The 20,207-nt window shown below is 39.2% G+C and overlaps 1 protein-coding gene across 4 annotated transcripts in view; it reads left to right on the forward strand.

The window, feature by feature from the left end:
• KANK1 (KN motif and ankyrin repeat domains 1) overlaps positions 1–19,818 on the forward strand; it is a 292,497-nt gene extending 272,679 nt beyond the window's left edge. For all 4 annotated transcript variants that reach the window (XM_053702537.1, XM_053702535.1, XM_053702538.1 and 1 more), the window contains 4 exons: positions 13,286–13,428; positions 15,581–15,781; positions 17,227–17,325; positions 18,896–19,818. In XM_053702537.1, the coding sequence (XP_053558512.1) occupies positions 13,286–13,428; positions 15,581–15,781; positions 17,227–17,325; positions 18,896–18,961 (509 nt within the window). In that variant the 3' untranslated portion in view covers positions 18,962–19,818. The remainder of the gene's footprint in view (positions 1–13,285; positions 13,429–15,580; positions 15,782–17,226; positions 17,326–18,895) is intronic.
• Positions 19,819–20,207: the final 389 nt, after the last annotated feature.

The raw sequence follows: 20,207 nt of genomic DNA on the forward strand, positions 1-20,207 counted from the left end.
GAAAAGAGTTCTCTATCTCCGTCAACAAGGGTTCCCTTCTTGGGAACAATAATAGACTCCTTAGAAATGAGGATTTTTCTGACAGAGGCCAGAAAAACAAAACTTCTAGACTCTTGTCGGATACTTCATTCCGTTCCTCTTCCTTCCATAGCGCAGTGCATGGAAGTGATCGGTTTGATGGTAGCGGCAATGGACATAGTTCCTTTTGCGCGCATTCATCTAAGACCATTACAACTGTGCATGCTCAGTCAGTGGAATGGGGACTATACAGACTTGTCTCCGAAGATACAAGTAAATCAGAGGACCAGAGACTCACTCCGTTGGTGGCTGTCCCTGGACAACCTGTCACAAGGGATGACATTCCGCAGACCGGAGTGGGTCATCGTCACGACCGACGCCAGTCTGATGGGCTGGGGCGCGGTCTGGGGATCCCTGAAAGCTCAGGGTCTTTGGTCTCGGGAAGAATCTCTTCTACCGATAAATATTCTGGAACTGAGAGCGATATTCAATGCTCTCAAGGCTTGGCCTCAGCTAGCGAGGGCCTAGTTCATACGGTTTCAATCAGACAACATGACAACTGTTGCGTACATCAACCATCAGGGGGGAACAAGGAGTTCCCTAGCGATGGAAGAAGTGACCAAAATCATTCTATGGGCGGAGTCTCACTCCTGCCACCTGTCTGCTATCCACATCCCAGGAGTGGAAAATTGGGAAGCGGATTTTCTGAGTCGTCAGACATTGCATCCGGGGGAGTGGGAACTCCATCCGGAAATCTTTGCCCAAGTCACTCAGCTGTGGGGCATTCCAGACATGGATCTGATGGCCTCTCGTCAGAACTTCAAAGTTCCTTGCTACGGGTCCAGATCCAGGGATCCCAAGGCGGCTCTAGTGGATGCACTAGTAGCACCTTGGACCTTCAAACTAGCTTATGTGTTCCCGCCGTTTCCTCTCATCCCCAGGCTGGTAGCCAGGATCAATCAGGAGAGGGCGTCGGTGATCTTGATAGCTCCTGCGTGGCCACGCAGGACTTGGTATGCAGATCTGGTGATTATGTCATCGGCTCCACCTTGGAAGCTACCTTTGAGACGAGACCTTCTTGTTCAGGGTCCGTTCGAACATCCGAATCTGGTTTCACTCCAGCTGACTGCTTGGAGATTGAACGCTTGATCTTATCGAAGCGAGGGTTCTCAGATTCTGTTATCGATGAAAAAATATATCTGTTGGTGTGAATCTAAAGGATTCCCTTGGGACAAGGTTAAGATTCCTAAGATTCTATCCTTCCTTCAAGAAGGATTGGAAAAAGGATTATCTGCTAGTTCCCTGAAGGGACAGATTTCTGCCTTGTCTGTGTTACTTCACAAAAAGCTGGCAGCTGTGCCAGATGTTCAAGCCTTTGTTCAGGCTCTGGTTAGAATTAAGCCTGTTTACAAACCTTTGACTCCTCCTTGGAGTCTCAACTTAGTTCTTTCAGTTCTTCAGGGGGTTCCGTTTGAACCCTTACATTCCGTTGATATTAAGTTATTATCTTGGAAAGTTTTGTTTTTAGTTGCAATTTCTTCTGCTAGAAGAGTTTCAGAATTATCTGCTCTGCAGTGTTCTCCTCCTTATCTGGTGTTCCATGCAGATAAGGTGGTTTTACGTACTAAACCTGGTTTTCTTCCAAAAGTTGTTTCTAACAAAAACATTAACCAGGAGATTATCGTACCTTCTCTGTGTCCGAAACCAGTTTCAAAGAAGGAACGTTTGTTGCACAATTTGGATGTTGTTCGCGCTCTAAAATTCTATTTAGATGCTACAAAGGATTTTAGACAAACATCTTCCTTGTTTGTTGTTTATTCCGGTAAAAGGAGAGGTCAAAAAGCAACTTCTACCTCTCTCTCTTTTTGGATTAAAAGCATCATCAGATTGGCTTACGAGACTGCCGGACGGCAGCCTCCCGAAAGAATCACGGCTCATTCCACTAGGGCTGTGGCTTCCACATGGGCCTTCAAGAACGAGGCTTCTGTTGATCAGATATGTAGGGCAGCGACTTGGTCTTCACTGCACACTTTTACCAAATTTTACAAGTTTGATACTTTTGCTTCTTCTGAGGCTATTTTTGGGAGAAAGGTTTTGCAAGCCGTGGTGCCTTCCATTTAGGTGACCTGATTTGCTCCCTCCCTTCATCCGTGTCCTAAAGCTTTGGTATTGGTTCCCACAAGTAAGGATGACGCCGTGGACCGGACACACCTATGTTGGAGAAAACAGAATTTATGTTTACCTGATAAATTACTTTCTCCAACGGTGTGTCCGGTCCACGGCCCGCCCTGGTTTTTTTAATCAGGTCTGATAATTTATTTTCTTTAACTACAGTCACCACGGTACCATATGGTTTCTCCTATGCAAATATTCCTCCTTAACGTCGGTCGAATGACTGGGGTAGGCGGAGCCTAGGAGGGATCATGTGACCAGCTTTGCTGGGCTCTTTGCCATTTCCTGTTGGGGAAGAGAATATCCCACAAGTAAGGATGACGCCGTGGACCGGACACACCGTTGGAGAAAGTAATTTATCAGGTAAACATAAATTCTGTTTTTTTATAGAAAGTGTCTCTGGCACTATAAAGGTAACATATTGGCTGCACATTATTGGGACTTGGATCCTGAGGTCAGGATCGTTTAAGGCAGACGCAGGCACTGGGGCTGTGACATAGAGAGAAGCTCAATCCCTAAATGAGGGTTAATTTTTCTTGGTGGCTCAGGGGTTAATTTTTTTCAGAAATGTTTGCACTTTTTATTTTTTAGTCAGACCGTGTTGACAGGCATGAACTATGTACGGCGGTTCTAAGTTAACTGCCTTATTTTGTTCCGTCTCGATCATTAGAGTCGGGTCTAAAAGGAGGCATTTATTTTCTATCGGCTAGAACGCGCGCTTTCTGTAAGCTGTGGTGCAGTTGCTAGCCGATCACGTACTGCTTGTTTACTGTTCTGAGGAGTCCGGAGCAGTTACATCTTAAGGAAGACAATCTCAGTGTCGGCTCGGTTGTGCAGTAAAGGCAGGTAGGCGCCTCAGGTAGCGCTAAGGTGTAGAGGTCCCAGTTTTTTCTAGGCAAATGTAAGCTTTATCTGACAATTCCTTTTTGGGTTTTGTGAGGACACAAATTACCTTTGGGAACTGATTTTTTGTTAACATCTTTCTTAAATCTTTAACGTTTTATTGCCATTATGGACCAGGATCTGACTTATTTGGCTCAGTGCAAGCTTTGCATTAATAACCAAGTTGAACCTCCCTTGCCTTTTTGTTCCTCATGCATTGAGAGGACCCTTTTACATAAAGATGGACTTTTTGAATCTGAGCCACGATTCTCTCAGGTTAATGCTGTTCAGGCGTTGCCACAGCATTCTCTTCAAACGTCCCAAGTCTTAACAGAGTCACATGCAGTGCCCTGCGGTTCCTCACAATCTCCTGGAGGAGTCTATTTGCAAGCAGAAATTGCTGCCCAGGTATCCTCTGCGGTATGTGAGGCATTAGCTGCCATTCCCATTCTTCAGGGAAAACACAAGAGGAAAGTTAGAGATTCGGATAGTAAGGTTTCTGATCCAGTTCCGGCTAACCAGGTTGCTCTTTCTCATAAGTCTGAGAAGGAAGATACGTCGGTAGCCTCTGAGGGTGAAATCTCAGATTCGGACAGTTTACTGCTTTCATCTGATGCTGAAGTGATATCCTTCAGATTTAAGCTTGAACACCTCCGTGTATTATTAAAGGAGGTTTTGGCTACTTTGGATGACTTTGATGTCTGTCGTTGTCAACCCTAAAAAGTCTAGTAAACTTAATAAATACTTTGATGTTCCTTCCTCTGTGGAGGTATTTCCTGTGCCAGACCGTGTTACGGAAATTATTTTTTTAGGAATAGGAGAGGCCTGGGATTCCTTTTTCCCTGTCTCCTGTTTTTAAAAAGATGTTTCCTGTGGTTAACTCCATTAAGGAGTCTTGGCAAACTGTGCCCAAAGTGGAAGGGGCAATTTAGACTCTGGCTAAGAGAACTACTATTGCTATTAAGGATAGCTGCTCTTTTAAGAATCCAATGGACAAGAAGCTGTAGGCCTATCTGAAAAAAATGTATGTTCATCAGGGCCTCCAATGGCAACCTGCAGTGTATATTGCCACAGTGAAAAGTGCTGCAGCCTATTGGTTTGACGCATTGTCTGAGTCTCTTTAGGCGGAGACTCCCTTGGAGGAGATACAAGACAGAATTAAGGCTCTTAAGTTAGCCAATTCTTTTATTACTGACGCTTCATTGCAGGTTATTAAGTTGGGCACCAAAATATCTTGTTTCGCAGTATTAGCGCGCAGAGCTTCATGGCTGAAATCTTGGTCAGCGGATGTTTCGTCTATGTCCAAGCTTTTGGCGATTCCTTACAAGGGTAAGACCATGTTCGGACCTGGTCTGGCAGAAATTATTTCTGATATCACAGGTGGTAAAGAATCTTTTCTGCCACAAGATAAGAAAAATAGATTGAAAGGATGTCAGAGTAATTTTTGTTCCTTTCTTAACTTCATAGGAAAGTCTTCTCCTTCCTCTTCCAAGCAGGAACAGTCCAAGCCATCTTGGAAACCTAATCAGTCTTGGAACAAGGGGAAGCAATCTAAGAAGCCCGCAGCTGACTCTAAATCAGCATGAAGGCTCTGCCCCTGGTCTGGGAGCAGATCAAGTGGGGGGCAGACTTTCAGATTTTTCCCAAGCATGTGTACGGAATGTCTGGGATCCTTGGGCTGTGGACATAGTACTCCAAGGTTACAAATTAGAGTTCAAAACCTTTCCTCCCAGGGGCAGGTTCCACCTCTCAAGATTATCTGTAGACCAGATAAAAAGAGAGGTGTTCTTAAAATGTGTACAGGATCTTTCAGACCTGGGAGTGATTGTTTCAGTTCCAGTTCCAGTTCACGAACTGGGTCTAGGGTTCTATTCCAATCTGTTCGTAGTTCCCAAGAAAGAGGGAACTTTCCGACCGATTCTACATCTGAAGTGTCTAAACAAGTTTCTCAGAGTACCGTCCTTCAAGATGGAAACTATACGTTCCATTCTTCCCTTGTTCCAAGAGGGTCAGTTCATGACGACCATAGATCTAAAGTATGCGTACCTTCATTTTCCCATTCACAGGGAACATCACAAATTTCTGAGGTTTACCTTTCAGGACAAACATTTTCAGTTTGTAGTTCTTCCATTTGACCTTGCCACAGCTCCCAGAATTTGTTCGAAGGTTCTGGGGGCTATTTTAGCTGTAATTTGGTCTTGGGGAATTGCAGTGGCGCCCTATCTGGACGATATTCTGGTTCAGGCGCCATCTTTTCAACAAGCAAACTCTCATACAGAGATCTTGTTGTCTTTTCTATGTTCCCAGGGATGGAAAGTGAATCTGGGAAAAAGAGTTCCCTTGTTCCAGCTACAAGGGTAGTTTTCTTAGCGACCATAATAGATTCCCTATCAATGAAAATATTTCTGATGGAGGTCAGAAAAGTCAAGATCCTTTCCTCTTGCCTTTCTCTTCAGTCTACTGTTCAACCATCAGTGGCTCAATGTATGGAGGCAATTGGTCTGATGGTTGCTGCCATGGACATCATTCCATCCGCTTGGTTCCATTTGAGAGCTCTGCAGTTATGCATGCTCAGACAATGGAACGGGGACTATGCAGATTTGTCTCAGAGGATAGATTTGGATCAGTTAACAAGAGACTCTCTACCGTGGTGACTGTCTCATAAACATCTCTCTCAGGGAACATGTTTTCGGAGGCCTTCCTGGGTGATTGTGACCACGGACGCCAGCTTGCTGGGTTGGGGAGCAGTCTGGGACTCCCTAAAAGCGCAGGGACTCTGGTCTCGGGAGGAGTTGGCTTTCCCCATAAACATCTTGGAGTTGAGAGCAATTTTCAATGCTCTGATGGCTTAGCCTCAGTTAGCATTAATACAAAATACAGGCCACAGTGCTGAGAATGAAAGACACACAAGGCAGCTCTATAGAAAAATGGAATCCCTTAATCCTTAGTGTACTCAGTAGTAGAAGTTGAATTACAATGAATGCAGTATCCTATAAGAGAACACATCCTGTCGATTGAGAACCATAACAAAGAAAGAAATAAAGACCTTCCAGTTCCTAAACACTTTGCTACATGCAATAATGCAAATCTTAAATATTTTAAATTTATGGGAATAGATCAAATTTCCTATCATTGGAGGGGAGGTGACCTTCATAATTACATTTTAAAAAGGGAAGGAAAATGGATATTCCAATTAGGTTCCCTGACCCCTCAGGGCTTAAATTTGGAACTAGACTTAAATTGCCATCTAAAATATTAACAACTGGATATGTTCACTCTATTTTGTATTTTAATCTTAGAGCCATCCCCACTGTGGGGACAATCTGTCTAGTAGAGTACTAGTCCATATAGGAAGTAAACATTTTTAAACTCGTATATATATATATTATCATTTCCAAAATTTCAGTAATATTGAAGTCTGTCAAAATATAATATAAAGCCCTCAAAATTAATTATACCTCTAATATTCAATATGCTATATGTTACCTTGTCAATTTGACAAGTAACAATACTATATTTCTATTTTTTAACTGTGCTAATTGTGCTGTTTTAAAAAAAAAAAAAAAATTTTTAAATAATTCAAAATTATTTTTGATATGGATTATTCCTCGATTAAGACTATATATAAATTTAATTAATTTTATATTAAATTATGGTTCATATAATTAATTTGTTTGCCCTTCATTTCATTATATATACCAACAATACCTAATTTATTATAGAACTTAACAACCTATTAATTTAGTATTTCATAGAATATATTGTTGAATTTGTCATTTTTGGCTGTTTTACCTGTTTGCTCTTTATTATATTTTTATAGTAATCATCTCTAAATAGTCCCCATTCACATAAAGTTCCCCAATATATATGACCCGTAATTTCTACCTTTATTTTCTATTATCTCATTTGAAATAAACTCTTTTAGGTCACAGATAAGTTGATATGGATACTGGTCAACAAGATAAAGATATTGATGCTTTTATGTTCTGTGTATATTTTATTGTATTGAATTAGAATGATCCCTTTAAGATTAGCGTATAAATTAGAAGTCCGTATGCAGCATTACTATTGAGCTTGAGAAAGGCTGTACGCAAGTTTGTTGTGACCCTCTTGGGCATCCGTTGTCCTGCTACTTTGACGCCGTGGGAGTTCATTGAACTCGGTCTGACTCACAGCAGTCCTTCTACAAAAGCTTAAGAGGTGTCTGAGAGAATAAATACCCGGATAGAAAAAACTATTGGAGAACAACTACTAACGGCAACCGGTGTTACTATAAACTTACACCTTGCCATTGGAATAATATATCTGCTTTAAAGGATTCCTTTGTCCTTCTTCTCGCCCATACTCTGCAGCTTTTCAACTTTTGCAACTGATGTGTTTGCTATAGAAGTCAAGCTTTAACAACTACTAATCAAGAGACAACTTTGCTTACAAAACGACGACTTTGCTTTCAAAAAGACGACTTTGTTTACAAAAAGACTCATTCAAATAACTAATCATTATGTAATATTAAGCTGTAATATGCTTGCTATTTTCTATATGTAAAATAGTATATTTCTGTGTCATGTATTTTTAGATTGTATTTGTTTAGGCTGTACATTTCTTTTTGTGCACTTTTTTTCTTTGATGCTATTATTTTTATTTTTGATGCAATTGCTTTTAAAATTGTGTTTATTAATTAAATGCATACATAAAACTATAACCTATCTAGGTCTTTATATTAGCCAGTTTACTACACTCAGTTAGCATTAGCCCGGTTTATCAGGTTCCAGTTGGACAACATAATCTCAGTGGCTTACATCAACCACCGGGGAGGAACTCGGAGTTCCTTAGCCATGAAAGAGGTAGCGCAAATTATTCAGTGGGCAGAAGCTTACAATTGCTGTCTATCTGCAATCCACATTCCAGGAGTGGACAACTGAGAATTTTCTGAGCAGATAGACTTTTCATTCTGGGAAGTGGGAGCTCCATCCGGAGGTGTTCTCTAGCTTGACCCTCAAATGGGGGGTGTCGGAGCTCGATCTGATGGCGTATCATAAGAATGCCAAATTCCCGAGGTACAGTTTGAGGTCAAGGGATTCACAGGCCGCTCTGATAAATGCTCTGACGGTCCCTTGAAATTTCAGGCTGGCATACCTGTTCCTCTGTTTGCTCTCCTTCCACGAGTCATTGCTTGTATCAAGCAGGAGAGAGTGTCGGTAATTCTCATAGCCCCTGCGTAGCCTTGCAGGATCTGGTATGCCAACCTAGTGGAAATGTCATCTCTTCCACCTTGGTGACTGCCTCTGAGGAAGGACCTTCTACTTCAGGGTCCCTTCCTTCATCCAAATCTCGTTTCTCTGAAGCTGACTGCTTGGAGATTGAACGCTTAGTTCAGTAATTGAGACCATGATTCAGGCTCGTAAGCCTGTTACTAGGAATATTTATCATAATATGTAGCGTAAATATCTTTATTGGTGTGAATCCAAGGGGAGTAGGGTTAGGATTCCTAGGATTTTGTTGTTTCTCCAGGAGGGTCTGGAAAAGGTTTTTTCAGCGAATACTCTGAAGGGTCAGATCTCTGCTTTGTCGATTTTGCAACATAAACGCCTTGCGGATGTGCTAGACGTGCAATCTTTTTGTCAGACCCTGATTAGAATCAGGCCTGTGTTAAGTCGGTTTCTCCTCCTTGGAGTCTTAACCTTGTTCTTAAAGTTTTGCAGCAGGCTCCATTTCAGCCATTGCATTCCATAGACATTAAGTTGTTATCTTGTAAGGTTTTGTTCCTTGTTGCTATCTCTGCTGCTCGGAGAGTCCCTGAACTCTCAGCTCTGCAGTACGATTCACCTTATCTTATCTTTCATTCCGATAAAGTGGTTCTTCGTACTAAGTTAGGTTTCCTTCCTAAAGTTGTTTCAGATAGAAATATAATTCAGGAAATTGTTGTTTCTTCTCTATGTCCTAATCCTTCTTCTCATAAGGAAAGTTTGTTACACAACCTGGACATTGTGCGTGCTCTGAAATTCTACCTACAGGCGACTAAGGATTTTCGCCAGTCTTCTGCCCTGTTTGTTTGTTTCTCTGGAAAACGTAAAGGTCAGAAAGCTACTGTTTCTTCTCTTTCTTTCTGGTTGAGAAGTATAATTTGTTTGGCCTATGAGACTGCTGGACAGCAGCCTCCTGAGAGAATTACAACTCATTCCACTAGGGCTGTTTCTTCTTTTTGCGCTTTCAAGAATGAAGCTTCTGTGGAACAGATTTGCAAGGCGGCAACTTGGTCTTCTCTGCATACTTTTTCAAAATTCAATTCTTTTGCCTCGGCTGAGACTTCTTTTAGGAGAAAGGTTCTTCAAGCGGCGGTGCCTTCTGTTTAGGTTACCTGTCTTGTCCCTCCCTAATCATCTGTGTCCTCTAGCTTGGGTATTGGTTTCCAACAGTAATTGATGATGCCGTGGACTCACCATATCTTAGGAAAGAAAACAAAATTTATGCTTACCTGATAAATTTCTTTCTTTCTGGATATGGTGAGTCCACGGCCCCACCCTTTATTTAAAGACAGTTGTCTAATACCTCAGGCACCTCTACACCTTGTGTTGCTTCTTTTCTCCATTTACCTTCGGTCGAATGACTGGGGTTTGTGGGAAGGGAAGTGATACTTAACAGTTTTTCTGTGGTGCTCTTTGTCTCCTCCTGCTGGCCAGGAGTTATACTCCCAACAATAATTGATGATGTCGTGGACTCACCATATCCGGAAAGAAAGAAATTTATCAGGTAAGCATAAATTTTGTTTTTATTACTTAAAGGGACAGTAAACCTTAAAAATAATGTTATATAATTCTGCACATAGTGCAGAATTATATAACATTACATTAGCCAAACTTTTTAAATCATAATATTGCCTTTTTATTTTTAAAAGAAAGCGCTGTTTCACAGACCCGCTCTCTGCTCTCTGCTGAGTGGGTCTGTTATATTTCCTCAGCGCATCGGGCCAGCTGTATAGTCACAGCCTGGCCCGACCGCACCATAGCACTAAGTGCAGCTCGCTCCTGTCACAGGAGCGAGCTGCACTTAGTCTTATGGCGCGGTCAGGCCAGGCTGTGACTATACAGCTGGCCCGATGCGCTGAGGAAATATAACAGACCCGCTCAGCAGAGAGCAGAGGGCGGGTCTGTGAAACAGCGCTTTCTTTTAAATATAAAAAGGCAATATTATGATTTAAAAAGTTTGGCTAATGTAATGTTATATAATTCTGCACTATGTGCAGAATTATATAACATTATTTTTAAGGTTTACTGTCCCTTTAACTATTCTGCATCCCAATCTGAGTTTAATTTCTTCTGCTTGCTGTGTTTACTTAGGCTTGTCAATAGCTGAGACTCCAGTATCAAAACTTTCAGTATAGGTTGGGAAACCACAGGCTAAATCGGCTATTTCAAAGGCCAAAATAGGGGTAAAAAGGCTACTTGTAAACAATTTAATACACCCCAGCAGGTAAAATGGATCATTGGGAACATTTTAAATGGGAGAAACATTTTGGGTGTACTGTCCCTTTAATTTCTTGGTATCCTTTGTTGAAGAAGCAAAGTAGCAATGCATTACTGGGAGCTAACTGAACACACAGGTGAGGCATGTATGTGCAGCCAGCAAGCAACAGCTCCTGAGCCTACCTATGTATCCTTTTCAACAAAGGATACCAAGAGCATAAAACAAACTAGATAATAGAAGTTGGAAAGATGTTTAAAATCACATTCTCTATCTGAATCATGAAAGAAAAGACTTGTGTTTTATGTCACTTTAAGCTCTTGTGTGTCTATTATACAGGGTGACTGCATGTGCGACTCTTTGAATAACACTGGTTTACCATCAATTATCTAGTGCCCAGGCAGCTATTGCTGACAGTTTGCAGTAACATTGGTTAGCTCATATCTATTCAGAGAGATAAATGAATATCTGATTATGACAAATTGTACTTTTTTTGAGAGAAACCTAAGGGCATTTACTTCATAGAATTATATACTTATTGGGAAGATTTGTCTTGCTAGTAGCTCACCTACAAAATATAATAATATGCACTTTAATTACTTTAGCTGTAAATTTATACTGCAGTGCCTCGCCATAAACCATTTCTGAATTCTATAGCTCTACCTCCCCACACAAAATTCCTTTTATGGCTGTTTCTATCTACACCTTTGCTTTGGTAGAGTACTTATCTGCAGGAGCATGCCTAGAAGCAAATAAGCTGCTGTGAACTCAGTTGAAATACAATGCCTGTGTTTCTGATGCTAAACACTGATAAGGGGAGGTGGATCAGACTACTCCAGACAGCATGGCTATGTAACTCATTTTACTTATTTTTGAAAATTATTTTAAAATACTTGCCAGCAATTTTGAAACCATTTTTTATGCAAACTATTTTTACTTAATTAGACCTTTTAGGATGCACAGATCTCAACCTGTTTTATGGCACTTTAAGTATATATTCTTGTAAATACTTATTTTTATTTGTATTATTATTTTTAAATAAAACCATTCATATATAGGCAAATAAATACAGTGAACCAAATACAACCAGTTTGAACAAATCATTTCACACACTGGGGGCAGACTTAGTAAAAAGGATCCCAGAGCTTTGTAGACACAGAGTTGTTTACTTACATAAATAATGAAGTTATAGTAACAAAAAAGTAAAATCTCCTGTGTTGCTATGAACACTGACATTAAACTAGTGTAAATGTTTGCTGAAGAGCAAAGTACAGATACTGCATGTCACCTACACATACTCTGTATAACGTGATATCCGGATATCCTTAGTGGTTGTGATGTGTGCATTATTTAATGAATTTATATTTGTTTCATTAAAGCTCCAGTAAATACAGTAGATTTGCATAAGCAACAAATGCATGATAAAAATAAAGCAATAGCACTTACTCTGAACTTCAAATAAGTAGTACATTTTTGTCCAACAAATTTCAAAGTTATATATTTTTTCACTCCCCATGTACCATGTGACAGCCATCAGCCAATCACAAATGCATATATGTACCATGTGACAGCCATCAGCCAATCACAAATGCATATACATATATTCTATGAATTCTTGCACATGCTCAGTAGGAGCTGGTGACTTAAAAAGTGTTAAATATAAAAGACTGTACACATTTTTTTAATGGAAGTAAATTGGAAAATTATTTAAAATGACATGCTGTATCATGAAAGTTTAATTTGACCTGAGTGTCCCTTTAAGAATAGATTGTGTCCTGTTGACATTACAGATATTGTGTTATTTTTGTAAGTAGAACTGGGCTGCTGGAAAGAGTAATCTTGTTTTTTTCTTTGGAGACTAATATGTATTGTGTATTATTTATGTGGGCGCACATTGTATCCTTGCAGTAAGTATACCGCAGTGCAACGCTGTCATTTAGTTTCTTCGTTCAGTGTAGTAATTACTGGCAGGCCGTATCTGGCTATTTGCATTGTTTGGTTTACTGTTGGCTGTTCTAGTCTTATGTGACGATCACTGCAGTCATGCTGTAGCTGGTACATATGCTGAATAATATAAATAATGTATTCATATTACAAGTACAGGTATACCTCACTTTACAGCGCTTCACTTTACAGCGCTTCGCTAATACAGCGCTTTGTGGAGCTGAAGTTCAACCTCCAAATATTTGAAACAGTGCTGTATTCTTCGTGAGATTGTGAGAAAAGTGACTGGCACCATTTTTTTATGTGCAGTTCACTTTGTTTACAGCATTGTAGTGCAATCTGTGTCTCAGTATTATAGTCTGGCAAATTTTATTACAGTAATTGTCACTATTTTACAGGTACAGTATGTATTGAATACTGTGCTGAGCTAGTGTTAAACTAAACATAGCACTATTGCACCTCTAATATATGTTAGTTTAAACATGTTTTTAAGTTTTTAAACACACTGGCAAATGAAAAGATAGCTAAAACTGCCTTGTTTCACTTTAAGGCGGTTTTCACTTTACAGCGGGGCTCCGGTCCCTAACCTGCTGTATGAGCGGGGTATACCTGTACTTAATTGTTCTCGCTGCAGCAATAATTGCAGTAAATAACAATGGTATAATAGCACAAAGGATTTATGAGTTCATGTGTGTGACAGGCTGGTCTGACAAGCACACTTTAGTTTATTTGAACAAATCTTGTGCTTTATTTTTTATTTTTTCCTAATGACTTCAGTTCTCACAAGAATGGTTTATTTCTTTTGCAGATGTGTGTAATGTAAATCACCAGAACAAGGCTGGCTACACTCCCATCATGCTCGCTGCTCTTGCAGCTGTAGAAGCAGCCAAGGACATGCGAGTGGTGGAAGAACTCTTCAGCTCGGGAGATGTAAATGCCAAAGCAAGTCAGGTTAGTGTGACATTCTGTATCCTTGTTTGCAGAAGCTAACTTTATAATACATCCTGCTTACTGTATTTATTGTAAGTATTGTGTGAGGAATCTTTGCACGACAAACATACATCATTTTATGTTTCTTGTTTTTTTAGCCACCCCTATTATAACACTGTGCTGCAGGTAAATTAATATTTTTAACAAGATATTTTTACAAGAAGGGTAGACTTTCTTGATAAATGGAATCGCCATTTAGAATTTTAATGTTGAGTGTATAATCACCAAGGCCTTAAATGTCAACACAGTGAGGCTGTGTTGGAAATAGAATTTGTTTGCATACGTAGATTGCTTTTGTTTTTCATCTAAAAGAGGGGATTACAATTTGTAATCATTAATGTATATCCTACTTTATCAACATACACTGATTTTGATTAATGTATAACTGCACTGTCATTTCTCTTAAAGGGATTTAATTTAAATGACCATTAAATACAGTAGAATTGCATAATCAGCACGTGCATAATAAAAATGAACAGTATTTTATTTTCTGACATATTTCAAAATTAGTTTAAATTTGCCTGCCCCTGTATCATGTGACAGCCATCAGCAAATCACAGACCGGCTACTACTGCACCTGCTCAGTAGTAGCCGGTGCTTCAGAAAGTGTGTATATAAAAAGAATGTGCACATTTTGATAATGGAAGTTACTTGAAAAGTCTCTTAAAATTGCAAGCTTTATCCAAATCAATAAACTTTAATTTTGACTTGAGTGTCCCTTTAAAGGGACATTCCAACCAAAATAGGAATCCACATGGATGCATTTCAGTTTTGAATAGAAGCATTTCTGTAATCTACATGTATTAGCAAAAATGCTTCTAGTTAAAGCTATAGCTGTTTCAAAAGTGTTTTTAAAGGGACACTCAGGTTTTATTAAATTTTCATGATTCAGATAGAGCATGTAATTTTAAACAACTTTCCGATTTACTTCCATTAAAAAAAATGTGCACAGTCTTTTATATTTACACTTTTTTTGAGTCACCAGCTCCTACTGAGCATGTGCAAGAACTCAGACTATACGTATATGCATTTGTGATTGGCTGATTGCTATCACATGGTACAGGGGGAGTGGAAATATACATAACTTTAAAATGTATTAGAAAAGAATCTACTACTCATTTGAAATTCAAAGTAAATGCTATTGTATTGTCTTGTTATCTTGCATTTGTTGATTATGCAAATCTGCTGTGTTTACTGGTCCTTTAAGTATGCACCGTGCACCAGCATTGTAAACACAGCACCTGCTCAGAGAGCCTAAGGTGCATGTACCATCTGGTAATAATGAGCCGAATGCTGCTGCTGCCGGTGGCCATATTTGGCATTTGTTGTTAAATGAAAACGGCATGCACATGCCTAATAAGAACTGCAAAACAAAGCTTGTGTTGCTAACATGATTGGTGATAATTGTGTCTTGTCCAGAACTCATTGAATTATGTATGTTAATTTGTTGTATTGAAACTACAAGGTGTTTACTGTCCTTTTGATTTAGTAGCTCTGTTCTAAATGACGCATGTTCATAATCTGTGATCTGTTCAGTAAAGTATAAGGCAGTGTTTCTCAACTGCGGTCCTCAAGTACCCCCAACAGGCCAGGTTTTCATTATAGCTGAACTAGAGCACAGGTGAAATAATCAGTAACCATGGTTACTAACCTGCTCTCACCCATCAGCTGATTTTTTTTCACTTGGTTCAGCTATAATGAAAATCTGGACTGTTAGGGGAAACACTGGTATAAGGGACACAAGTCATTTTTCTTTTGTTGCATCTAAAAGACGGCAAGTTAAATGGATTAGTTTTTATAACAGATGTTCCTATACTGAGAATTCGTGTGATATGTGTCACTGTCCACTAATAAAGTAGTGGGATTTGTGCACAGACAAACACTTCCAGTTAACTTAAATATTAAAACTTGACCTTAACCTTTTTCATGTAAATGGGCTGAAGCTTACAGAGTTGGTGACCAGACATGCTGAATAAAAATCAGGCCTAAACGTAAGAAGAACACTTGCAAGTCAGTCGTATTAGTTTGCTTTAGTAGGTCACGTGTGTTGCTATTCATAACCGTATGTTTATTAAGTGCAGTGCGCTCATGCTCTCCGCTCTTTTGGTTGCAGGCCGGCCAGACAGCCCTCATGCTTGCAGTAAGCCATGGGAGGATAGATATGGTGCGAGCGCTCTTGGTATGTGGTGCAGATGTCAATATCCAGGATGATGAAGGCTCCACAGCATTAATGTGTGCAAGCGAGCACGGACATGTGGAGATAGTCAAGCTGCTGCTGGCTCAGCCTGGTTGCAATGCTGCCTTGGAAGACAATGTGAGTATTTATTGATGCTGTGACAAGCAACATTTTAGGTTGAATTTCACTGTAAGATTTTGTCTGTCTAGTAACTCAAACTAAAACCTAATACATCACTCCATATTATACAACCGTAAGGCAGTGCTGACCAATCCTCCATATAATGTTGTAAAGCAGATTTAGTTGTTTTGATTTGTATTAGTTTTATAAAAAATTTTGAATAAAATGTAGCTTATATGTTGTTTTAGGAATAGATAATAATAAATCATCATTTAAAGGCAGGCTGAAGCCATTATTTACCTTTCAGAAAAAGTCAGGGGTGGAAGTGGTGGAGTCACCTTTCCTCTGGCTCTATTGTTAGCTGTGGATCGGTACGTTTTTAAGTGCTGATTTTATGTCACTTTAAATTCTAAAAGTAAAGGGAATCTGCCATTTTAACTTTGTTTTATTGTCAAACTGGTTGGAATTCAAACTGAAAAAAATAGAGGAAAATAAAGAAAAAATATATATAAAATGTCTGACCTCGCAGCCTACAAAATGTCTGACCTCGCAGCCTACAAAATGTCTGACCTTGCAGCCTACATAATGTCTGACCTCGCAGCCTAAAATATGTCTGACCTCACAGCCTACAAAATGTCTGACCTCACAGCCTACAAAATGTCTGACCTCGCAACCTACAAAATGTCTGACCTCGCAGCCTACATAATGTCTGACCTCGCAGCCTACATAATGTCTGACCTCGCAGCCTACAAAATGTCTGACCTCACAGCCTACATAATGTCTGACCTCGCAGCCTACAAAATGTTGACCTCGCAGCCTACAAAATGTCTGACCTCGCAACCTACAAAATGTCTGACCTCGCAACCTACAAAATGTCTGACCTCGCAGCCTACATAATGTCTGACCTCGCAGCCTACATAATGTCTGACCTCACAGCCTACAAAATGTCTGACCTCACAGCCTACATAATGTCTGACCTCACAGCCTACATAATGTCTGACCTCGCAGCCTACAAAATGTTGACCTCGCAGCCTACAAAATGTCTGACCTCGCAGCCTACAAAATGTCTGACCTCGCAGCCTACAAAATGTCTGACCTCGCAGCCTACAAAATGACTGACCTCACAGCCTACAAAATGTCTGACCTCGCAGCCTACATAATGTCTGACCTCACAGCCTACAAAATGTCTGACCTCACAGCCTACAAAATATCTGACCTCAAAGACTTCAAAATGTCTGACCTTGCAGCCTACTCATAGGTGTTGACTGAACAAAACAATTTTTAACATTGTACATACACCATGTGTTTGACTTGTTTTAATGTCACTGATGCACAGTAATATTTGCGTGTTATGCTGTTTGGAAGTATTAGAATGCAGTGCTATAATATCTGTGTATGTTTTATTGTGTGTTCCGCTGATACTTTGTGTGAGTAGCTTTAATGTGCTGTTTCTGCTTGTCTAGGATGGCAGTTCAGCACTGTCCATAGCTCTGGATGCTGGGCATAAAGATATAGCAGTTCTCCTCTACGCTCATGTCAACTTTTCTAAAACACCATCTCCGGTAAGTATTTATTTTGTCATGAAATACCAGACACAAACACACAAAACCTTTAGGTTAATGCTGATTAAGCATCAGAAAATAAAGTGCCAAAAAATTTTTTTTATTAAAAAAAATTGCAATACACTAATTGCTGCAAAAAAATCTAATATAAATCTTTCTATATTATAAAACAGTGTCAGTTTACACTAAATTGTTTATAAATAGCTCCTTTTTCTTTATATCAGCATTTGAAATAGCTGATTTTACATGCGGTATCCCTACCTATACTGAACCTTTCTATACTTAAAGTGAATGTCAAGTTTAATGAATCAGTGCCCGGTTTTTAAAAACCCTATTAAAAACAGGGGCACTTTCATTCATCAAACTTTACATTTCACTCGTTTTGTTAAGATACTTACCTTTTAATCTTGAAAGCCGCTCCAGCGCTTCCCCGTCTGTCACAAGCCTCTTCATATGTCAAAAATGATGAATCCGGCTTCCTTCAATCACTGCATTGCCTCAGGCAATGATTCTCCTGAGGGAAAGCCATGATTGGTGGATGCCGTATTCGTCATTGCTGACATATGAAGTGACAAGCGGCAGGAGGGAGAATCGCTGGAGCGGCTTTCAAGATTAAAAGGTAAGTATTTTAACAAAACAATTGAAATGTAAAGTTTGATGAATGAAAGTGCCCCTGTTTTTAATAGGGTTTTTTTAAAAACCGGGCACTGATTCATCAAACTTGACATTCACTTTACGTATAGGCTATAGAAATGCTGTGTAATTATATACATGATCAAAAAAGCAATTCTGCAACCTGCACAATTTGAAAATCAAACAGCTGGTTTATGAAATTAGCAGCATTTTTGAAAACCTCTGACATTTTTTCTTTTTAACCTCTTTAGGGAATGTGGGAAAAGCTACAATTTTTACACAAAAGCAAGTGGTGTAAAGGGACTTAAATTACTGAATAATTCAACCCCAAGTTCTTCCAGTGCTTTAAGAGCCCCTGAGACATTCAGAAAGAGCAGGGTCTTGTCACAGCCCTATTAGAGACAGCTGCTGTCCTTATGGGGTTAAATACATTTGACAGTATCAGGAGCTCCACTATTAGAAACAATCCCCTGAAGATAATACTGCAATAGTAATGTGTGAACTCCACTCCAATTAAGCTTATTTGGAAAAATGGGTAAAATGTGAAGAAATACTATTATATTGTATTCTACTATTGTATTGAGAGAAAACATAATCCTCTCAGTCCTATTATCGGATTAGTAAGTGAACAGTAGCTGGTGTAAAGTAAATAATAATAATACCACAAATAGTAACGTCACCCAGCTGTTTATATGATACATTAGCTAACGTTCCTAACATTTTAGTCTTTTATGTCTGTTGATTATTTGTGATGTAACCTCTTCTGGAGCTCCTACTAGGCTGAAAGTAATTATCATTAATCTTATAGTGTTGGTATATTTGTGCACACAAGGTATTAGCTTTCATTTTTCCTTATATATTTTTATACAGAAGCACACTACATCTTTATTGAGTTTTGTTTGTATTTCTAATGACTTTCCTGTTCCCATCCTTGCAGAGTACACCCAGGCTTGGCAGGAAAATCCCACCCAGCCCAACACACAGAGGCCCATTTGATAGTTAATTGTGATGAGGAGAGAAATACTTTGTCACCTCTAAGCCGCTGCTGCTAATTGTTCCTGTTTTAGTGACAGATAGTGAATGTACATGTCTAGTGCCTGAACGCACCGGAAGACTGAAGCAATATGTGTATTTGTCACTACAAACGCGGCCTCCTAAAACTGGAAGTGAGAATAATAACATATGACGTGGCTGTGCTGTAGCTTTTACATCACATTGTGGTCTTATTCCCTGGAACCTCTATGTAAAAAGGCTTAAACTACAGATATATATTTAATTTGCAACTTTACATAAGTGCCATCGTACCTGCAGTGTGGTTATCAGCAACGTTATTGTTATATTATGCTAAATGGAACTGCGCAAATATTCCATTCCGGACTGGTCTATTACACTAAAGAAGCCCTTTTACAGCATCCAGCTGTTCAGCTGGGCACATGTATTTTTTGTTTTTAGATGCAAAGTGTAAAAAAGCCTCAGTAGATTTGAACAGATTTAAGTATTTTCAGATTTGTACGTATTATGTAACTTTTATATTAAAGAACGTTTATCTTCAAGCTACAAGTAACTCAGTATTCTTTGGGTATTTTGTAATCTGTGAGAGAAGAAAATGGTAAATGTCACAAAAGCATCTACTGAAGCTATATTTTTTTAAATGTATTGTACGTTTATTAATATCTATATAAAGTTTATTATAAAATCAGACTGTTAGGGTCATCAGTTACTGTATATGATAGCAAATATAACAAAATGTCTATGAATATTTATATAATAGCTTATTTCTTTTAGATTGTATGTTTTTAAATGTTTGAAGTGCCTTACACTCTTGCCATATATTCTCAATAAACATTTAAATAAAATAAACTTTTATGCTTCACCTAGTTTGCTCTTTTAGTAGAAGTTCTGTTAGACTTACTATTAACTATTCTGTTAGACTTACTCCATTAACCAGAGGCGTAACTAGAAACTACAGGGCCCAGGTGCAAGAATCTAAGAAGAGACCCCCACACACACACAAAAAAAGGTGAATTTGTTGCCACCCGTCCCTTAAAATACAGGACACTTAGATGTTTCTCAACAAAGGATATACCAAGGGAATGAAAAACATTGGATGACAGAGGTAAATTGAAAAATCTCTTAAAACCCTATGTTCTATCAGAGGAATGAAAGTTTAATTTGAATGTCCCTTTAAATGTTGGACTATGGAGGCGGAGCTAAGTGCCGTGCCAATCAGTCGCCATTCCTAAGAGCTC

The sequence above is a fragment of the Bombina bombina genome, chromosome 2 (assembly GCF_027579735.1).
Source record: "Bombina bombina isolate aBomBom1 chromosome 2, aBomBom1.pri, whole genome shotgun sequence".
Taxonomy (NCBI): Eukaryota; Metazoa; Chordata; class Amphibia; order Anura; family Bombinatoridae; genus Bombina; species Bombina bombina.